The 17,529-nt window shown below is 41.0% G+C and overlaps 1 protein-coding gene across 1 annotated transcript; it reads left to right on the top strand.

Annotated features, from left to right (window-relative positions):
• Positions 1-12,365: 12,365 nt before the first annotated feature.
• LOC141482159 (uncharacterized) lies at positions 12,366-13,301 on the top strand. Its single transcript, XM_074174935.1, has one exon. It carries the CDS (start codon positions 12,366-12,368, stop codon positions 13,299-13,301), a length of 936 nt encoding a protein of 311 aa, XP_074031036.1.
• Positions 13,302-17,529: the final 4,228 nt, after the last annotated feature.

Below are 17,529 nucleotides of genomic sequence, written 5' to 3'. Positions count from 1 at the left end.
GGTGTTCCCCAGGGATCCATATTGTCTCCAACCCTCTTTTTATTGTATATCAACGACTTATTGGAAAAACCAAGGATCTAATATATTGCTTTGCTGACGGGAGCACACTTGTCTCGTCATTTCATTTGGATTCCAGGAATGATTTCGGATTGGGGTTCAATTCAATGTCTCCGAACCGGTCAGACAATTCCGCTTTCTGCTTCGATAAGTTTTTATGATGCCAATATGTTTTGCCACAATCATGTCGCTGGAATTGGAAAGACTGCTTCCCAAAAGCTTGGAACACTGTTCCGAACCAGAAAACTGTACACACCTCAGCAACTTTTGATGCTTTATAAAGCTCAGATCAGACCTCTTTTGGAATATTTTTCTCATGTGTGGAGTTCTGCTCCCAAACATACCCTGAAGTTGCTGGACACGAACATCATGCGCAACCTTAATAGCCTGCAACATCGATGCAATGGAGATTTGTCTCTCTTCTATAGATACTACCACGGAAAGTGTTCAAGTGACTTGGCATTTTTGATTTCACCAAGAGCGGTACATATCAGGAATACGCGACGGACTGTGGCTGCTCATCGTTGTGAGATTCAACTCAGTACACCTTGAACTTCACTGTTTGAGAACTCTTTCATCTGGATAACTGCGTCTATGTGAAATAAACTTCCTGACAACGTTTTTCCAAATGGATTTAATCTCCAGCGATTCAAATCAAATCCAAAGCGCCTTGTGTTTTGTTAAAAAAAACACAAGAAGACACCCAGAGAAAAAATATATACTCCAGTCTCGAAGTCGTTTAAATATTTTCCGAGATTGTGATACAATTGCGGTAAAATGTCAATTCAAATTTCTCGAATATAAATATTTTTCTTAGATTTTCCAAAAGTTTGAAGTCATATTCCATTCGGATCTGCATGGTCCTCAAAATTAAGTAACATTGAACTGATATCGCAAAAAACTTGATAGGTAATTTCACAATTACTCATCTCACAACTTGATCCGCATAATTCATGGAATAATTTTTTCCGAGATCAATTGCCCTAACACCAAACTGATATTTTTGCACTCGAAGCGCGTTTCGCCAACAAAGTTAGCATCATCATGAGAAGAAAATTAATACCTAGTCTAGTCTGGTTAGTCCTTATATACTAAAATTTGTTACCTGAGGTTGTATACCTGGAGTCCAATATGGAATTTTTCAGTAATTAACTACTTGCAAGTTCTTAGTAATTATTTTCTTCCTAACAGAAGATTGAAAAGCGGGCTAAACGGGATGGGTCCCTTATTGCCATTCATGCTGTTTTTACATTTTGCTATTTCTAGACTCTCACATGCATCGAGTAGCCTGGTGTCATGCACATGCCTAATCAGTTTCAGATTGTTTTCAACAATTATGTGGTCCTTGTCTAGAGCATGTTGGGCAACCCTGGATTTTTCTATCCTTCCGTATTTCATGTGTGCACAATGCTCCTTGAAGCGGGTTTTAATCGCTCGTCGGCTCTGGCCGATGTATTTGCTGTTGCAATATTGACAACTGATTTAGTAAATCCCCGACCTTTCTGTGTTTTCTAGTCTATCTTGTGGATTACCAAGAAGCTGTTGAGAAGTTTTATATGCAACTTCCATATTTACTTTATCGCAAAAATATCAGTTTGGTGTTAGAGCAATTGATCTCAAAAAAGTTATTCAACTTCCACACCAAAGGTTCCAATCTCATCGTTATTCATCGTTATAATTTATGGAGTTGTAATTCATAATAGTATTCATTATATGGTTTCAATAATGTTGATCAAAACTCCTTTGTAATTCTGCTAGGACTCCACTGGAACATCCTTCATTCAATTTTCGCAACAAAATTACTGACTGTCACATATCCTAGTACAACTGGAAAGTTTTTTAATTGAATTATTTTATTCAGCTTGCCCTGTTTGTTTGTTTTTTGTTTGGGTCAAATTCAGTAGTTGACCCCCTTCCTGTTGACAGATAGATCTGATATTTGGTAAACACATTCAGTTTTATTGACAATATAATTCAATGACTTCTGTATCATTCTAAATCCAAAATGACTGCAGCTGCAAAATTGCGGATTTGATTTATTTATTTAATAATTATCCAATCAGGCTATTTCAGCCTAATTACTTGGATAAATAAGGTGAATTACGATTATTCACATAAAGATATTGTTTATGATATACTTACTACCTATTAGCCAATGCCCAGAATTGTAGGAGATGAACTGAGTCCAAAATTGTGGAGATGTAGAAAATCAGTCTCAAATACTTGTATTCAATATGTCTCAAACAGTCTCAAATACTTGTATTCAATATACAGTCTGAAATATTTTTACGATAAAGTGCTGGCGGTGAGGTCCAGTCTAAATCAATCAAAGTGTTGAAATTATCAGCTAATTTGATAATGTAAACCAGTGGTGCCTTTGCTGGATTCCCTATTCTTGGTATATTGAACATGAGGGTAGTACGATGAGGAGGAATGTTGAATTGAATCGCATTAAGAATTTCTGAAGAGTTAATTTTATTATTTTTCATTTTGTGCAGAAATGTCATACAGTTCAAGCTCCTTCGTTGTTCCAAAGATAATATTTTAAATTCCGATCTCAACTGATATATTCTTATGGTATCATAATCAGGCCACACATGATACTGTATAAATGTCTTAGTAATTCATTCTGGACATTTTCCAATTCATATAGATACTTTTGATATTCCCCGGACCAAATAATAGAAGCAAATTTTAGTTTAGGCCTCACTAAAGAATAATATAGTAGCTTATTTCATCAGTTCGGACTTCCATTGTCTAATAAAATAAAAATTGATTGGAAATTCCTGACAAAATATCAAAAAGAATAACGGAAAATAACAATTGAGAAGAGGGGATAGCACTCGAATGGCCTATAAATAGTCGGATATCGAAGGAATAAGTCCAGTTATCACCCGAAGACGACTATTTGATTTAATCCCAGCCAAGAGGAATCTCATTTGAATTGAAGGGGTTCTATTTTGAGGAGTGAATAATTTTTGGGAAAGAAAGTTTTTGGCTTTCTACTACTCCATCTTGATACAAAAAAAGGATGAGGACATTTTCCAAAGAAAGGAAGGAAGTAATCAATTTGAAAATAAGTCTGAAAGTTACTTCTTTGCATGATCTACACATCCATGTATAGAGTTACTTATTTCCGAATTGATTACTTTCTTCCTTTCTTTGGAAGACTTCCTCATCCTTTTTTTGTATCAAGATGGAGTAGTAGAAAGCCAAAAACTTTATTTCCCAAAAATTTTCAACAATGTTGTTTAAAATATAGTATATCAACGTATATGCAATAATAATATATTAGTACTCATATTGTATTCATATGAGTACTCATCTGTTATTATTGCATTGGTATTTGTTGGCAGTCAGAATCTATTGTCAAAGTTTCAACTCAGAAGCCTTCAGTAGGTATCAGACGCTCAGATAGACTACGGGATGAACTTCATTTTCGTTGGCCAGAAAATATGTCGAAATAATTATATTTGGTTGTAAAGAATATCAATCTACCCTTGAACGGTTACCAACTCGATGTTCCATTTATCACTGCCTAATCCCTCCAAATGCTTCAAAATAATTCAAGTTCGGTCCTGCTTGTGCGACCGTATTAGTTCAGTGAACTGTGTTGAGCGGCCTTCCAAACTTACGTCCATCCATGTGGAAAGAGGCCTTTTCTTGCCTGTGGTTTTCCCGATGGCATATTCATTCGTGTCTCCAGAATGTGGTTATTTATAGCAAGTATCGCCTCAGTAAAGTTGGATTAATTTCCTTATCTCTCTCACACATAAAAGAAGAACCCGTTCAAGTGTTCGGAGAAGCTTGAATCAATTTTGTCAACGATCTCATCGAGAGTTTGGTCATATTTCATACTCATGTGAAATTCCACATGGAAGTTTTGAATATGCTGCACATTGAAGATTTTGTTGACAAATATGTGATATATAATTTTGGATGTCACTTACAGCAAATGGAATACGCAAAATTCTTCAATCTGAACCCTTAAAGGTATACCCGGATCAATATTTTTGGTCTGGCCAGATGTAGGCATTGATGAAATGATGAATGACACTGAGACTAGTCTGACTACTAGAGAAGAACCGAATTAAATTTCTTCTGGGTGCCAGGACAAACAAAAATCACTCACAATGGAAAAGAAATTCTATATATAACAATTTAAATCATATTATCTTCTACCTGATGACTGATGATTTTACTAGAGTTCAGGTATAAACTGTTGTGTTATTTCAAACTTTTCGTCTGTTTTTACCAGTCTTCTCCAAACTGATGAATATTGAATTTTTTCGAAATGAGCACCATTTGCATCAGTGCACTTGAGTCGATCAATTACGTCAGCATAAAAAGTGAGTGCTCGGGATTTGAGAAAGTGGATGAAGGTCGTTTTTGCCTGGTTCTAATTGGCGACGGTTTTACCGGTGGGAACATCATCGAAGTGCTCCAAAAGATGGTAGTCGGTTGTCAAGAGGTCTGGTAAATATAGAGGGCGAGGCAGAACTTCAACGCTCGAATCGTTAATATTTCAAACGGTGATTTGTTGATTATGTGAACGGTCGTTGTCGGGAAGCAGGATTAGACCTCTTCTGTTGACCAATATACCGGCCGCTGCTGACGCAATTTTTGGTACATTTCGTCGATTTTCTCACAAAAGAACCCTGCTTTGATGGTATGTCCCGGTCTTAGAAAGTTATAGTGAATCACAACAGCTGCTCATCACCATACGATAACTACTGTATTTGTGGTGGGCTTTTGTCTGGGCGTGTGTGGGTGTCTCATTAGTGTCCATCTACTGTCCTGAACGTCTCCTGTTGTGGTAGAGGATCCACTTTCCATCACACGTGACGATCCGATCCAAAAAAGTATCGTTATGATTGCGTAATAACAAAGAACAGACTTCAAAATGTAACAATTTCTGTCGATCGTTCAAATCGTTAGAGGTTAGATTCCAGGACATTGGCTACTGAGGCACATCTTCACCGGCAGCAGGAGGTTGCATATTTTAATGAGGATCTAGAAGTGATTTCGAATTGGGGTGGAAGAAACCAGGTTCAATTCAATGCCACAAAAATCAGGCATTGGTTTTCTTCAAGAAGATAAATGTCTCCAAAACGGATATAATAATGTTAGGTCAGACAATTCCGCTTTCTGCTTTCATAAGTTTGTTGGGGGTTAAAATGGACACCAATATGTCTTGGCACAATCATGTCGCTGGAATTGCAAAGACTGCTTCTCAAAAGCTTGGAATACTGTTGCGAACCAGAAAACTGTACACACCTCAGCATTTTTTGGAAAGAGGAGACGCGAACATTACGTGCAAACATGATAGCCTGAAACATCGAAGAAAGGTTGGAGATTTGTCTCTATATATCTATAGATCTATAGTATCTATAGATACTTCACGGGTGGAGTTCAAGTGACTTGGCACATTTGATTCCACCAAGAGCGGTATATCGTTTTGAGGTTCAACTCGGTACACCTCGAACTTCACTGTTTGAGAACTTCTTAATCGAGAATCTCCGAGATTGTTCTAGGATGATATCATAACTCGGTGTGATGAGAAGAATTATTAATGAAGGACAGAACATTTATATTACAAGTGTTTCGTGGGAAACTTATTTCAAACAATCGTTAAATTTTCTAACAAATTTCATTCGGTTCCAGTCGCATCTATTAATTTCTTGCAAATGAGGGTTATATATTGTTTTTTTTTTCAATGTCTGATACTCTGTAGGTTTTCTCCCACCTAATATCTACAATGGGCTACGCCTTGCAGTAATCACTCCGGGAATAGATAAATCACGCTTATACTTTTTGTTTATACTGGATCAAATCCGGATGGTATGAAACCTTTTCAAGTAAGTCATTGGTATATAATTCTTCCAAATCGACAATTCTCAAATTTGAAATGATTCCACTCTGAGAAAAAGTAACGTAAAACAAGCTTCTCGATGTTTCATAAGTAAAAAGGAACCTAATTCTGATAAATGAGCTACAACACTTTTTTGACGCCGCCGGATTTTCCTCGTTATCAAGTAGAATTACAATTAACGCCAGCGGTAAGCTATGCAAGAATAGCGACTCAATAATTTTCGAATGGAACTCTAAAAAGAGATAAATAAAAATATTCACCTTGATATATTCTAATGATGAAATAATGATGAAAAGAAGAGATCCCTTCAGTGTACAGACTATGGAGCAGAGCCACAAATCGAAACGGCCAAGCGCTCTATGCGCATGTTGACAGCAATGAATATCTTGTGCTGGGCCTGGATGAGCCTACGTACTTCGCGCGCAAACTAGGCCGGACGTACTAAACATCGCGCTTCTCAGAAACGTCTCTTTGACTAGCGAAATTTACGTTCTTTCGGAATTGGATTCTGATCATAATCCAGTAATTCTGGTATTGGGAGATGATCTTCCTTCTCCTGATTACCGTATGAGATCTTCGACGGATTGGGATATCTCCGCAACCCAGCGCGGGGAGATACGCGCCCCTCCTGAGGCACTTCGCTCTCCCAACGAACTCGACGCAGCAGTTGAACGTTTCGAGCTTTCTGTGAATGTTGCGTTTCGAGCGACCACCTCCAGGGAGGAGTGTCCGCTGAAGAGCTATAATGAATTTCCTCCTCGAATCAAAGCCTTGATACGAGAGAGAAATCGCTTGAGTAGGCTTTATCAACGAACCCTTTCGAGCCTGGGGATGACGAGCTTTGGCGAGTCACTCGCAGACTTGAAGGGAAGAAGACTGCTCCCTCACCCATTCACGGAGAGCGCGAAGTATGCTACTCTCCCACCGACAAAGCGTTGGCTTTTGTCGACACGATGGAACGTCAGTTTCAACTTAACGTTGACGACATCGACCGCGATATTCTGCTGGAAGATCGGGTTCACTGTATCCTCAGGGAAGATGACGATGATAACATCCTACCAACTTCTGTGAAAGAGCTGAAGGGTTATATCAAGGCCGCAAAGACCAAGAAAGCTTTGGGGGTCGATTCAATAACAGATAAGTTATTGAAGAGGCTTCCGGAAAACTGCGTCGAAAACCTGCTGCACATCATTAACAGCTCGGTGACCCTCAGATACTTCCCTAGAAGGTGGAAGTATGCGATCGTCGTTATGATCCCAAAACAGGGCCAGAACCTGCTGTTTCCACAGAACTATCGCCCAATCAGTCTGCTCTCGTCGGCGGCTAAGCTGGCTGAAAGAGTCGTTCTGCAAAGACTCAACGAAGAAGTTGAGGACCAAAATGTTTTTTCTGACGAACACTTCAGCTTTAGGAGAGAACACTCCACTGAGTTACAAGCTCTGATACTGGTCAAAAACACCATCGTGGAACTAAATCAAAACAAAAAAGTCCATGTCATTTTATCAGACATCTCGAAGGCTTTCGACCGTGTATGACACGAAGGCCTTCTGCATAAGCTAATCGCGTTCGACCTACTTCGGGGCGTGATCCGGTGGATTGGGTCTTTCCTGAAAGAACATTTCAGGTTAAAGTAGAGGGCTCTCTGTCTGACAACAGAGAGATCTTCGCTGGAGTGCCACAGGGGACCGTGCTCTCTCCCACGCTGTACTCTCTTCACACCAGCGACCTTCCAAAGTCTGAGCGTGTGAAAATGTCTTTATACGCCGACGACACGGCTCTCCTCTTAGGCGATAACCATGGGAAAATTGCTATCTTTCCCGGCCAGAAAAGTGAGAATATCTGGAAGGAAGATCGACCGGAAAGCACGGGTAAACTACGTCGGTCTTCTGATAGACAGTAGGCTCACCTGGAACCAGCACATTATGTGCGTTGAAACAAAGATCGAGGGTCTGTACCCTCTGACTTTTTGTACTTCGCATCGAGAATTCGTTGAGTATACACGTATTTTTGGTGAGCTGTTGTTTGATGAGTTGATGTTAAGTGATAGTTGCAGTAAAAAGTGAAGAGTTTGGTATCAAAATGAATTCAAAGATATACTGAACTTGGTTATCAACGTGATTAGTGCAAAAACTACATAATACACAAGAAAAAGGACCTAGAAAAGTGATCTGAAGTGCATAAAAATAAACGAACAGAAGTGACAAAAAGTTTTTATCTTATCGGGAAAGGATTTAAATTTTGTTGGTCCTTCAACCATCTATTACGGGCCGTTTTCGTACAAAAATCCCGAAATAGTGGACCACAAAGGATAAGTAACGGGCCGATTCCAGAAATATAATTTTTGGAACTTAAGAAAAATTTTGACGCCCGCGTCTTTTTTTGACGCCTGGCGGCAAAAAGGTTGGAAATTGACAATCACGTTTAAATACAAAATCTGGTGACTCTAGCGCTAAAAAAAATTTTTTTAACGCAGAGCGTCGAGAACAAAAATAGACAACTGGTGAAGCAAAGCGCAGGAAATCGATGCTAATCCCTTATACAAGATGGAAGATAAGAAGAGAAAGCAAAATAGAGATGCAGAGGACTATAATGAGGAAGCTAGTGAGAAGGAGAGAGATGCCTTCACTCCGAGGGTTAAATTAATAAGATCGCGTGACAAAGGAAATGAAAGAGTGGTTAAGAAGCAAAAAATGATAGAAGAGGTAGTTAAGGAAGCTACAGGAGCTATGGTAGAGACAGTTCAAGATATGCTCAACAAATCTATTGAGAAGATCGATAAGATTGTAAGCGAAAATCTTAATAGCGCCACAAATGAGGAAGAGGAAGAGGAGGAGACAGAGGTTGAAGTGGAAAAGAAAAAAGGAAATGCTTCACTGGCATTCATTCGCCGTAAGCTAGAAGAAATAGAGGAAGCTACGAGCCGGTATCAGAGCGGAAAAGTTCAGTTCACTAAATCGGAACAATTTGCAGTTAAAAGAGGTACCCTAGGGATCGCCAATGAGGTGAGTACGTTAGTTGATAAGTATGAGAGAGAGATTGGACGTATGAGAGCGGAGAGAGACGTGGCGAGAGAGCTAGCTAAGGAAAGAGCGAGGATGATAAGTATGAGAGAAACAGGAATGAATCCAGGCATAAAAGAGGTTCTGGAAGCGCTATCGTCACAGGTGACTGCAACGATGTGGGAGATGAGAAAACTCAAGCATAGAATAGACACGCTCGCAAAACATCAGAATGCAAGCGACAAAAGTAGCAGAATGACCGAGACCGCAAATAAGGCACCAGAAATAGCATCCACATCAAGCAGAGCAGGATTGGTAATCAGTGACACAAACGAGGCGGCTACAATAACGGATATGGAGACCGACGCTGCGCGGTCGACAGTTGGGGAGGGGAGAACTAAAAGACGAAGGAAGAAAAGAACAGCTTATAAGACGTACGTGGACATCAACATCAAGAACGAGCACAAAGAGATGAAGAGGAAGCAAGACCAGGATGGAAAACACCTCCACCACCACTAGAAATAGTTGTGACACTGAATGAAGAACGTCGAGAGCAGGACTCTAACGCAGAAGACAAGACCACAGAAGACATAAACATAGCGAGAATGGTTAGACAATGCTTGCAGCAGGAGGGATGTATGGAAGGGGTGACATACGCACGGAAGCTCAAGAGTGGAGCTATGATTATAGAAAGCAAGAACGTCATTGAAAAAGAGAAAATTAAAAATGCAATCGAGAGAGAAGGGAGAGTAAAAATACAGGGATCAACGCTAACTTCGCAGTTACTCCTAACCGGACTAGATAAGGGATACACGACATCAGACATTGTGACAGTGCTCAGAGAACAAAATGCTGGACTCACGAGTGACTGGTCACAGGAAAGAGGAAAGAGGAAAATATGTAGAAACAGCAATTGGAGGGAGAATGTCACTATAACAACAAACCAGACTGCTTTTAGAAGATTAATTAGTGCAGGACGGATCAATATGGACATGTCCTGGATCTATGTGGAAGAAAGCATGAATGTCGGTATATGTTTCAAATGCTGCCACTTCGGCCACAGTGCTAGAAACTGCAGGGATGAACCAGCATGCAGCAAATGTGGAGGCAGACATGAGGGAAGGGAATGCAGGGAAACGCGTCCCCTCAACTGCATAAATTGTAGGAGAGCCGGTCTTTCAGAAAGAACTCATTCAGCAATGGACAACAAATGTCCTGTGTACCAGAGGCGAGTGGAGGCACAAAGAAGTAGAGCGCATCACAATGTGTAAAATCCTTCAAATAAATGTAGGCAGGGGCAAAGAGTCGACCCACCTGACCCGGGAAATGGCCGAGCGACTCGGGGCAACTGTAGTATGCCTGCAGGAACCCTGGGTCGAGGAGGGTCCATGGGAGGGATGGCAAAAGGCTGACTCTGGTCATGGATCTAAAGTCAGAACCTGGGTACGGGAGGAGATCGACTCACATGCCTATAAAGGCGAAGTGAATGTGAATGCAATAGGAGTGGCTGTAGGAAGCGAAAGGAAGAAAGTAAAGGTGATGAATATATATGATGAACCAGGCAGAGTAATAGGCGAGAATCTGAGGAGGGCTAGGAGTGAATTTGATGCATGGGAAGGACGAAAGATCATCTTGGGCGACTTCAACGCCAAGAATGAGGCCTGGGGAGGACATGTGACGGATGAAAGAGGGGAAGAAATGTTGAATTGGGTAGCCACAAATGGCTACACGATTCAGAATGAATGGGACGGCATGGCAACATTCTCCAGTACGAGAGGCGAAAGCTGGGTGGACATAACAGTTACGGATGGTGTGCAAGTAGACGAATGGAGAGTGCTAGCAGAAGAGATGATCAGTGACCACAGAATGATTGTGATAACTATAGCGGATGGTCCTCAGAAGCGTGTGAAGAAGATAATGAATGTAGCCAGTGCGAATTGGGACAGGATGGACAGAATCCTGTCTCACTTCCAGCTGGGGGAGTTGAATGGGAGAGAAGAGATAAAGAGAGAGGCAGAACGAATGCAAAGAAAGCTTCAGAACGTATGCAAGAGGATAATACCCCGGATAACCAGAGTAGTGGAAAGGGTAAACGAATGGTGGAGTGATAGGCTAAAGAGAATAAGGAAAAGAGTACGCAGAGCACGAAGAGAGTTCCAGACCTCAATGGGAGCCGAAAGGACCGAAAAACAGGGAATATATAGGAGGGTAAGGAATGAATATAAGAGAGGAGTGAAGGAGGCACGAATAGAATGGGTGAAGGAGGCACGAATAGAATGGGTGAAGGAGAAAGTGGAGAGAGTACAAAAGGAGAGAACATGGGACAGAGTGTATCGGATGCTAGAGGATAAAAGAGCCGGTGAAGTACCCACCTCGGTGAGGAGGACTGACGGCTCGTACACTGGGGGGGCTGAGGAGACGAATAGATATCTCCTCGCACACTACTTCCCCAGGGATGACGAGCGGCTAGACTCCGAAGCAAGGCGGAGGGTGAGGAGGGACCATGAAGCTCTCTGGGGCGAAGCCGAGCCGCAGTTCATGCTGGAAGAGATCCTGGTGGTCTCCGAAGGCCTGGAAGTCGGTAAGGCAACTGGTTGCGACGGGGTTCCTAATGAGGCCCTGAAGCGAGCAGTAAAAACCCTAGGGGGTCAAATAGTCCAGATCTTCAACCAATGCCTGCGAGAGGGATACTTCCCGGAGGTATGGAAGAAGACCAAGATTGTATGGATACCAAAAAAGGACGGGAACCCGAGACCGATTAGCCTGCTACCGGCCCTTGGCAGAATCCTCGATAGGCTCCTGAACGGTAGATTACAGTCTTGGTGTGGGAAAGGGGATCACTTCTCCCAGAACCAATATGGTTTTCGGGCGGGAAGAGACACGGCAATGGCAGTAGAGAAGATGGTGGAGCAAATCAGGAAGAACAAAAGGGAAGGCTGGCACAGCTTGGTTGTCGCACTGGATTTATCCAATGCCTTCAACTCGGCTTGGGCCCCAGCAATCGAAAGTAGTATGAAAGGAATGGGTGTACCAGGAAACGTGGGAGAGCTTTGTATGAGTTTCATAGGGAACAGGGAAGTGATGAGTGGGGGACTGGCAGAGACCGTGGACAGAGGATGCCCACAGGGATCAAGCCTGGGCCCTACGCTATGGCTCATCATAATGGAAAGATGGTTTGAACGGATGCGAGAAGAGTGAACGAGGGAGTTCCCTATGAACAGCGTGTCAGGGCTGACATAGTGTGGGCACAGGCCTACGCAGATGATCAGATAGTGATTGTGGGAGGACCATCTGCGAAGAGTTTAGAGAAGAAGTGGAGCACGGTATGGAAGGCATGTACGGACTGGGAAGATGAGGCATGGGTCACCTATAACCATAAAAAGACAGAGTGTATGTTCGTAGCAGCAAGGAAGGTGGAAAGACCACCTGTGGTCAGGATGCATGGGAAAGTAATTGATGGGAAGGAGAGCATCAAGTACCTCGGAATTGTGGTTGATAGAGGATTCCTCTTTATCGACCACATGAAAGAGGTACGCAGGAAGATGGCCATAATGTCGGGGAGAATGAGAAGATGGACTGGAAGGGATCTGAATGTAAGAAGAGAGTGTGTTAGGATCATATATGAAAGAGTGGCAAAACCTGCATTACTATATAGGGTGCAGGTGTGGGGTGCCAGAGTGAATGATAGCAGGATACGGCGACAGATACTAGCCGCGCAGAGACCTTTTCTGTTGGTGATAAGTGGGGCATACAAGACGACTGCCAATGCCGCACTAGCAGTACTGGCTGGGGTAGCTGGGGTAGCCCCAGAGGCGGCGGCTAGATATCAGGAATGGATGGAGAATGGAAGGGAGAAAAATAGAGCAAGAGTGACAGAGAAAGAAAGGGTATCACCATGGAACGCCGGGAGAGTACTAGAGAAATGTGATAACATGACCGAGGTATATGTGGACGCTAGTAGGACAAATGACGGGAGAATGAGTGTAGGCTGGGCCTACGAAGAAATGAATGAATGGAAACAGGGAGGAGAGAGAGTGGAAGGGATGAAGGATATAAATGAAGTGGAAATGACAGCGATCGAGAGAGTGATTGAGAGGAGTGAAATAGAGCGTCTAAGAGTGGTCAGTGATTCGGAAGTCGCAGTCAAAATAATACAAAAAGCCCGACCAAATAACAAGCGAGCAGTGTCGATACTTAAAAAAGCTGAGGATCGACAAACCAGAGGTAAAAAAACATGGGTCGAGTGGAGAAAAGGGCATGATACCGGGAATGAAGGGAACGCCAGGGCGCATGCGGAATGCGAAAGGGCAGTAAATGACGAGGAAATAGGATGGAGGGGCTATATGATAAGAAGGAAGAAAAAAGAAGGATAAAGGAGAACATAAGGGAAAAATGGCAAAGAGAATGGGATACGAGTGACAAAGGAAGATGGACATATGAATGGTGCAGAATGGTAGGGAGAGAAAGACTGGGGTTAAACCGAAAAGCGGTACAGCTGATTACAGAACATGGTAACTTTACCGGTTACCTGAGCAGATTCGGGCTAGGTAGGGAAGTTCCATGTGCCTGTGGCACAGGGGACCTGGAAACAGCGGAACACATAATTAGAGAATGTAGATTGGATGAAAGAGCGAGATGGAGGGAGAGGTTGAGAGAGGAAGTGAGAGAGAGGAGAACCGCAGATGAGAGACATCAATGGAATAAATGACGAATGGGTGAGGTTTATAAATGAAATGGCTGAACACGTCGTTGGCGATGAGGAAATGTAAATGAGTATTGGTGAGAAAACCAAATAACTGGAGATTGAAGGCTTGATGGCGAATGAAAACCGGACAAGAAGTTTCAACAGAATACGACCTCTGTCGACTCGCCCTCATACGTGAGTTCACTGAGTTTTTGTTTTGTGACTTAGAGTTGATTTTCGTTTACATTACTCTTTAGATTTAGAATCATTAAGTTGTTGTTTTTTTTGCTAATTAAGTTACTTTATATATGTTATTACTACTTGAGTTAAGGTCCAATGTACGGACACTGTGTAATAATTGTGAATGTTGCATTGAGTATGTATAATTTGGATGGAATAAATATGAAATAGGGGGTCTGCTTTCCCTGCTTTTTTCCCGACACGTCGCGCAGGTGTCAATAGGGCACCTGCGCGGGGTGGAGGGGGTGAAGCGGAGGTGATGTGGTTCCCTTGACGGTGGCTTTGTTAAATAGAGGGATTTCTATGCTTTATGGCCTTCGGGCTTGGTGAGCTATAGCAATATTGATGCCTACTTCTTCTGTACCCTCTGATCAACAGAAGATCAAAAATGAGCCTTAAGAACAAAATTACCATCTACAATACTATGTTTAGCCTGTCATCATGTATGCTTCAGTAGTCTGGGGACAAGCGGCTCCGTCTAACATCTTCATCCTGGTGAAAATACGAAATAAGTTGATACAGATAATTCTGAATACTACGTGGTTCGTGCGGAATGAAGCCATCCGCAGAGATTTGCAGCTGCCTTCCATTCAGCAGTCCATTCAGTCGAGGAATCAGCGGGTTTTAATAGCGCGGAAACTCACGAAAATCCGTTAGTTTGGGAAGCTATAGATTATGCTGCAGACGACTCCTCCTGATATAAAAGGCCCCGATACTCTGTCGAATGAGGCCCTCATGTCCCCCTTTAATGGGCGGTACTGATGTCTGAAGACTTTCATACCACTGCCATCCCTATAGTCATGAACTCATTTGTCTTTCTGTCAAAAATCAGACGCAAAGGTGAGGGAGCTAGGCTCCAACCTGTTTAAACTGAAGACGCTGGGTCAGTTAGTTGGGAGAACTTTTTCAAAAGAATCAAAGAGCACAGAAGTAGTTTCTAAAATATAAAAACAAATTTCACATTTGAAAACAACCTTTTAGTAGAAAAATATGTTTTCAATCATGAATACGACATGTTACTTTCAGAAGAAAAGTTTGAAACTTAATCTTTTGGAATGTCTAGGAATGAATAGATTCAAGAATTCCTGTAATTTACTGAATGACCAATTAGATTTGAATAATTGAATGTCTAGTTAAAACTCAGGCACTTGAAATTTAGGTACTTCAAATTGTAAAATTGGATATACCAGGCATTGATATGTAAAGAAGAAGCTATTGTATGGAGAAACACGTATTGCGTTTTTGTAAAACTGTTTAGTGAAAATCTCACAATGAAATGTTTTTTTAATACGTTATTCCATCATACATTCTATGAGATATTGTTCTCCAACACCTCAATCAATAAGTATAGAGGTTCCTGTCATCAGTTGAATTACATTTCCTGTCTTCGATGAAACTTTTCCTTTCCTTGTATGCCCATAGTGGGAGATCAACTACTTGAGAGTACTGGATTTTTTTCAGAACCCTACAAACACAAACGATGCTTTGAACTTCATCTATAGAAACGATGGCTCAACAGTTCAGGAAATTTTGAAAAGTACTTCGATTTTTGAAAATTTGGACCACTTGCTGGACGAAGAAGAAGAAGGAGTTCGCATCAACAGGATCCTGGTTACTATTTTTCAATTCTCCCAAAATTCTCGTACTGAAGAGAGAGCGCCAGTATCGATAAAAATGATCACTACCCATAACATGAAGTAAGTGATCATTTGGTCCAGAAATTATGTACGCTGACACAATGAGACAAAAACTATTGTCTTCCGCATTTGTCCGTACTATGGTATGATGTCCAGGTTCAAGAGTGGATACGGCATTATTTCAACAAAACTGCAATATAACTACAACAATCATTTCAATATAATCGTTTGCGTAGAGTCTATAGAATTAAAAAAAACCCTTTCAATTTCTTTCGATTTTTGCCTTCCCGCACAATATTTGTCAGAACAGGTGCTGACAACTTTACAACTAATATCGACCTCCAAATAGTTTCAAAAAATTCCTTATGTGGATTCGGAAATCACATAACGTATTCCATCACGTTATATTAATGGGTATACGCAGAGAATGCCCATAGAAACCTGACGTCGTAAGTTTCTCAGGCGCTCCATAGCAGGCCTGATCTCTGGGGCAAACTTCAGGCAGATCTTAATGAATTTTTGCGATGATAAGAGATGAAGAATCAACTTGTTACGTGTTCACAGACAGCCTCATCTGGCTAGAGTATCAAAAATGGAATTTTCCATTCCATCACGAAACTGTTGAATGAGAACTTATCATCACCAACAACTTTAAAACAGACTTTGAACTCCTGGAACTTGATGAGGGAATAAACAAAACGAACCAAAATAAGTTAAGATTCCAGAGCAAATATGAATCTACTGGTATTTGCAATTTCATTGAGATGAAGAAAGTGTTCTCACTTTCCAATAATATTATTTTCCAATAATATCCAGTATTCTCTCGAATATTTGAGGACATATCTCAATTCGGTCAGAGGTTTTATAAAGATACATCTAACAGTAGATCGACTTCTTTCCATTTATAAGTCCTCAATTTTTATTCAGCATCTAGAGAAATTGCCATGTTTTCAGATATTCCATTACGAGCTTTTCTTTGATATAAAGGCATATCTCTTGAGATAAGGATTGGGCAAGTGGAAATACATGTTTAGAGGGCAGAGTCAAAAGGTATGTTCAGACCCAACTTGGATCAATTGGCTGGCAGTTTCTAGAAAATCGGGTGTGGGAGAATGAAAAGTATCGCATATATGAGTCGGTGAGGTGGCCTAAAAGTTTCTTTGAGAACACGATACAAACGTTCTCGCTGTTTCTCTCGATCCGTTTCATGTACTGTACATTTCAGGTTCATTCAACTGTATAAACTCTCATTGAAAACAATTTTTTCAGTTTCTGTACTAAACCTATGTGACAAAAATATCCTATAGGGTGTCTGTTCATTATCTTATTTGAAAGAAACAATATAAAAAATTGTAAGAACAGTTCGATTCGACTTTTATGAATATGCAAATACTTATGTAAAAAATAACTTAGCTTTACCAGAAATTTGTTATGTATACTTAACAAAGTAATTATTCGTTGTTGAAGTATGATAACAAGGTTCATAAAGTGTTATTGAAAAATATGGTTAATTTTCCATTTTGAAACCTCAAAAACAGCTCATTTCACAATTCATTATCAGTAAAATGAACCAAAATTAGCTATTATGTAGAAAAGTTGCGACACAAAAGTCATTTCAAATTCCAATGAACAGGCAAATGCGTCACAAGTAATATCATGAGGGCAACGTGTGGCTCAGCTGATCTCCATCAGACAACTTTTTTTAACAAAAACACCCTCTATACTCCCCAAATACTTATTATATTAAGACCCTTTTTGCACTTATTCTTCTTCATTCCATTCTGGTCATCGACAATCAAAACCAACTGGGTTGCTTAAGAAGTTACGTCATTCTATTGTCTTCTCTCTCTCAACCCTCAGGGTATATTAAGTTTTTTTTAACTTTTTTTTTCGTCGAATACGTCGACGACAACACCCTTCTGGTCATTGACGATATCCTCTACAAGAACTAACAAGGGTGCACAAGAACTTACATCATTCCATTGTTTTCAAGGGTACATTTAGGCCTTTTTGACAACTCTTCACGTACCTACGTCACCC

The sequence above is a fragment of the Leptinotarsa decemlineata genome, unplaced genomic scaffold, assembly GCF_025532065.1.
Source record: "Leptinotarsa decemlineata unplaced genomic scaffold, Ldec_3_MD MMD2_P_RNA_scaffold_12, whole genome shotgun sequence".
NCBI lineage: Eukaryota > Metazoa > Arthropoda > Insecta > Coleoptera > Chrysomelidae > Leptinotarsa > Leptinotarsa decemlineata.
This window is presented reverse-complemented; position numbering and strand designations above follow the sequence as displayed.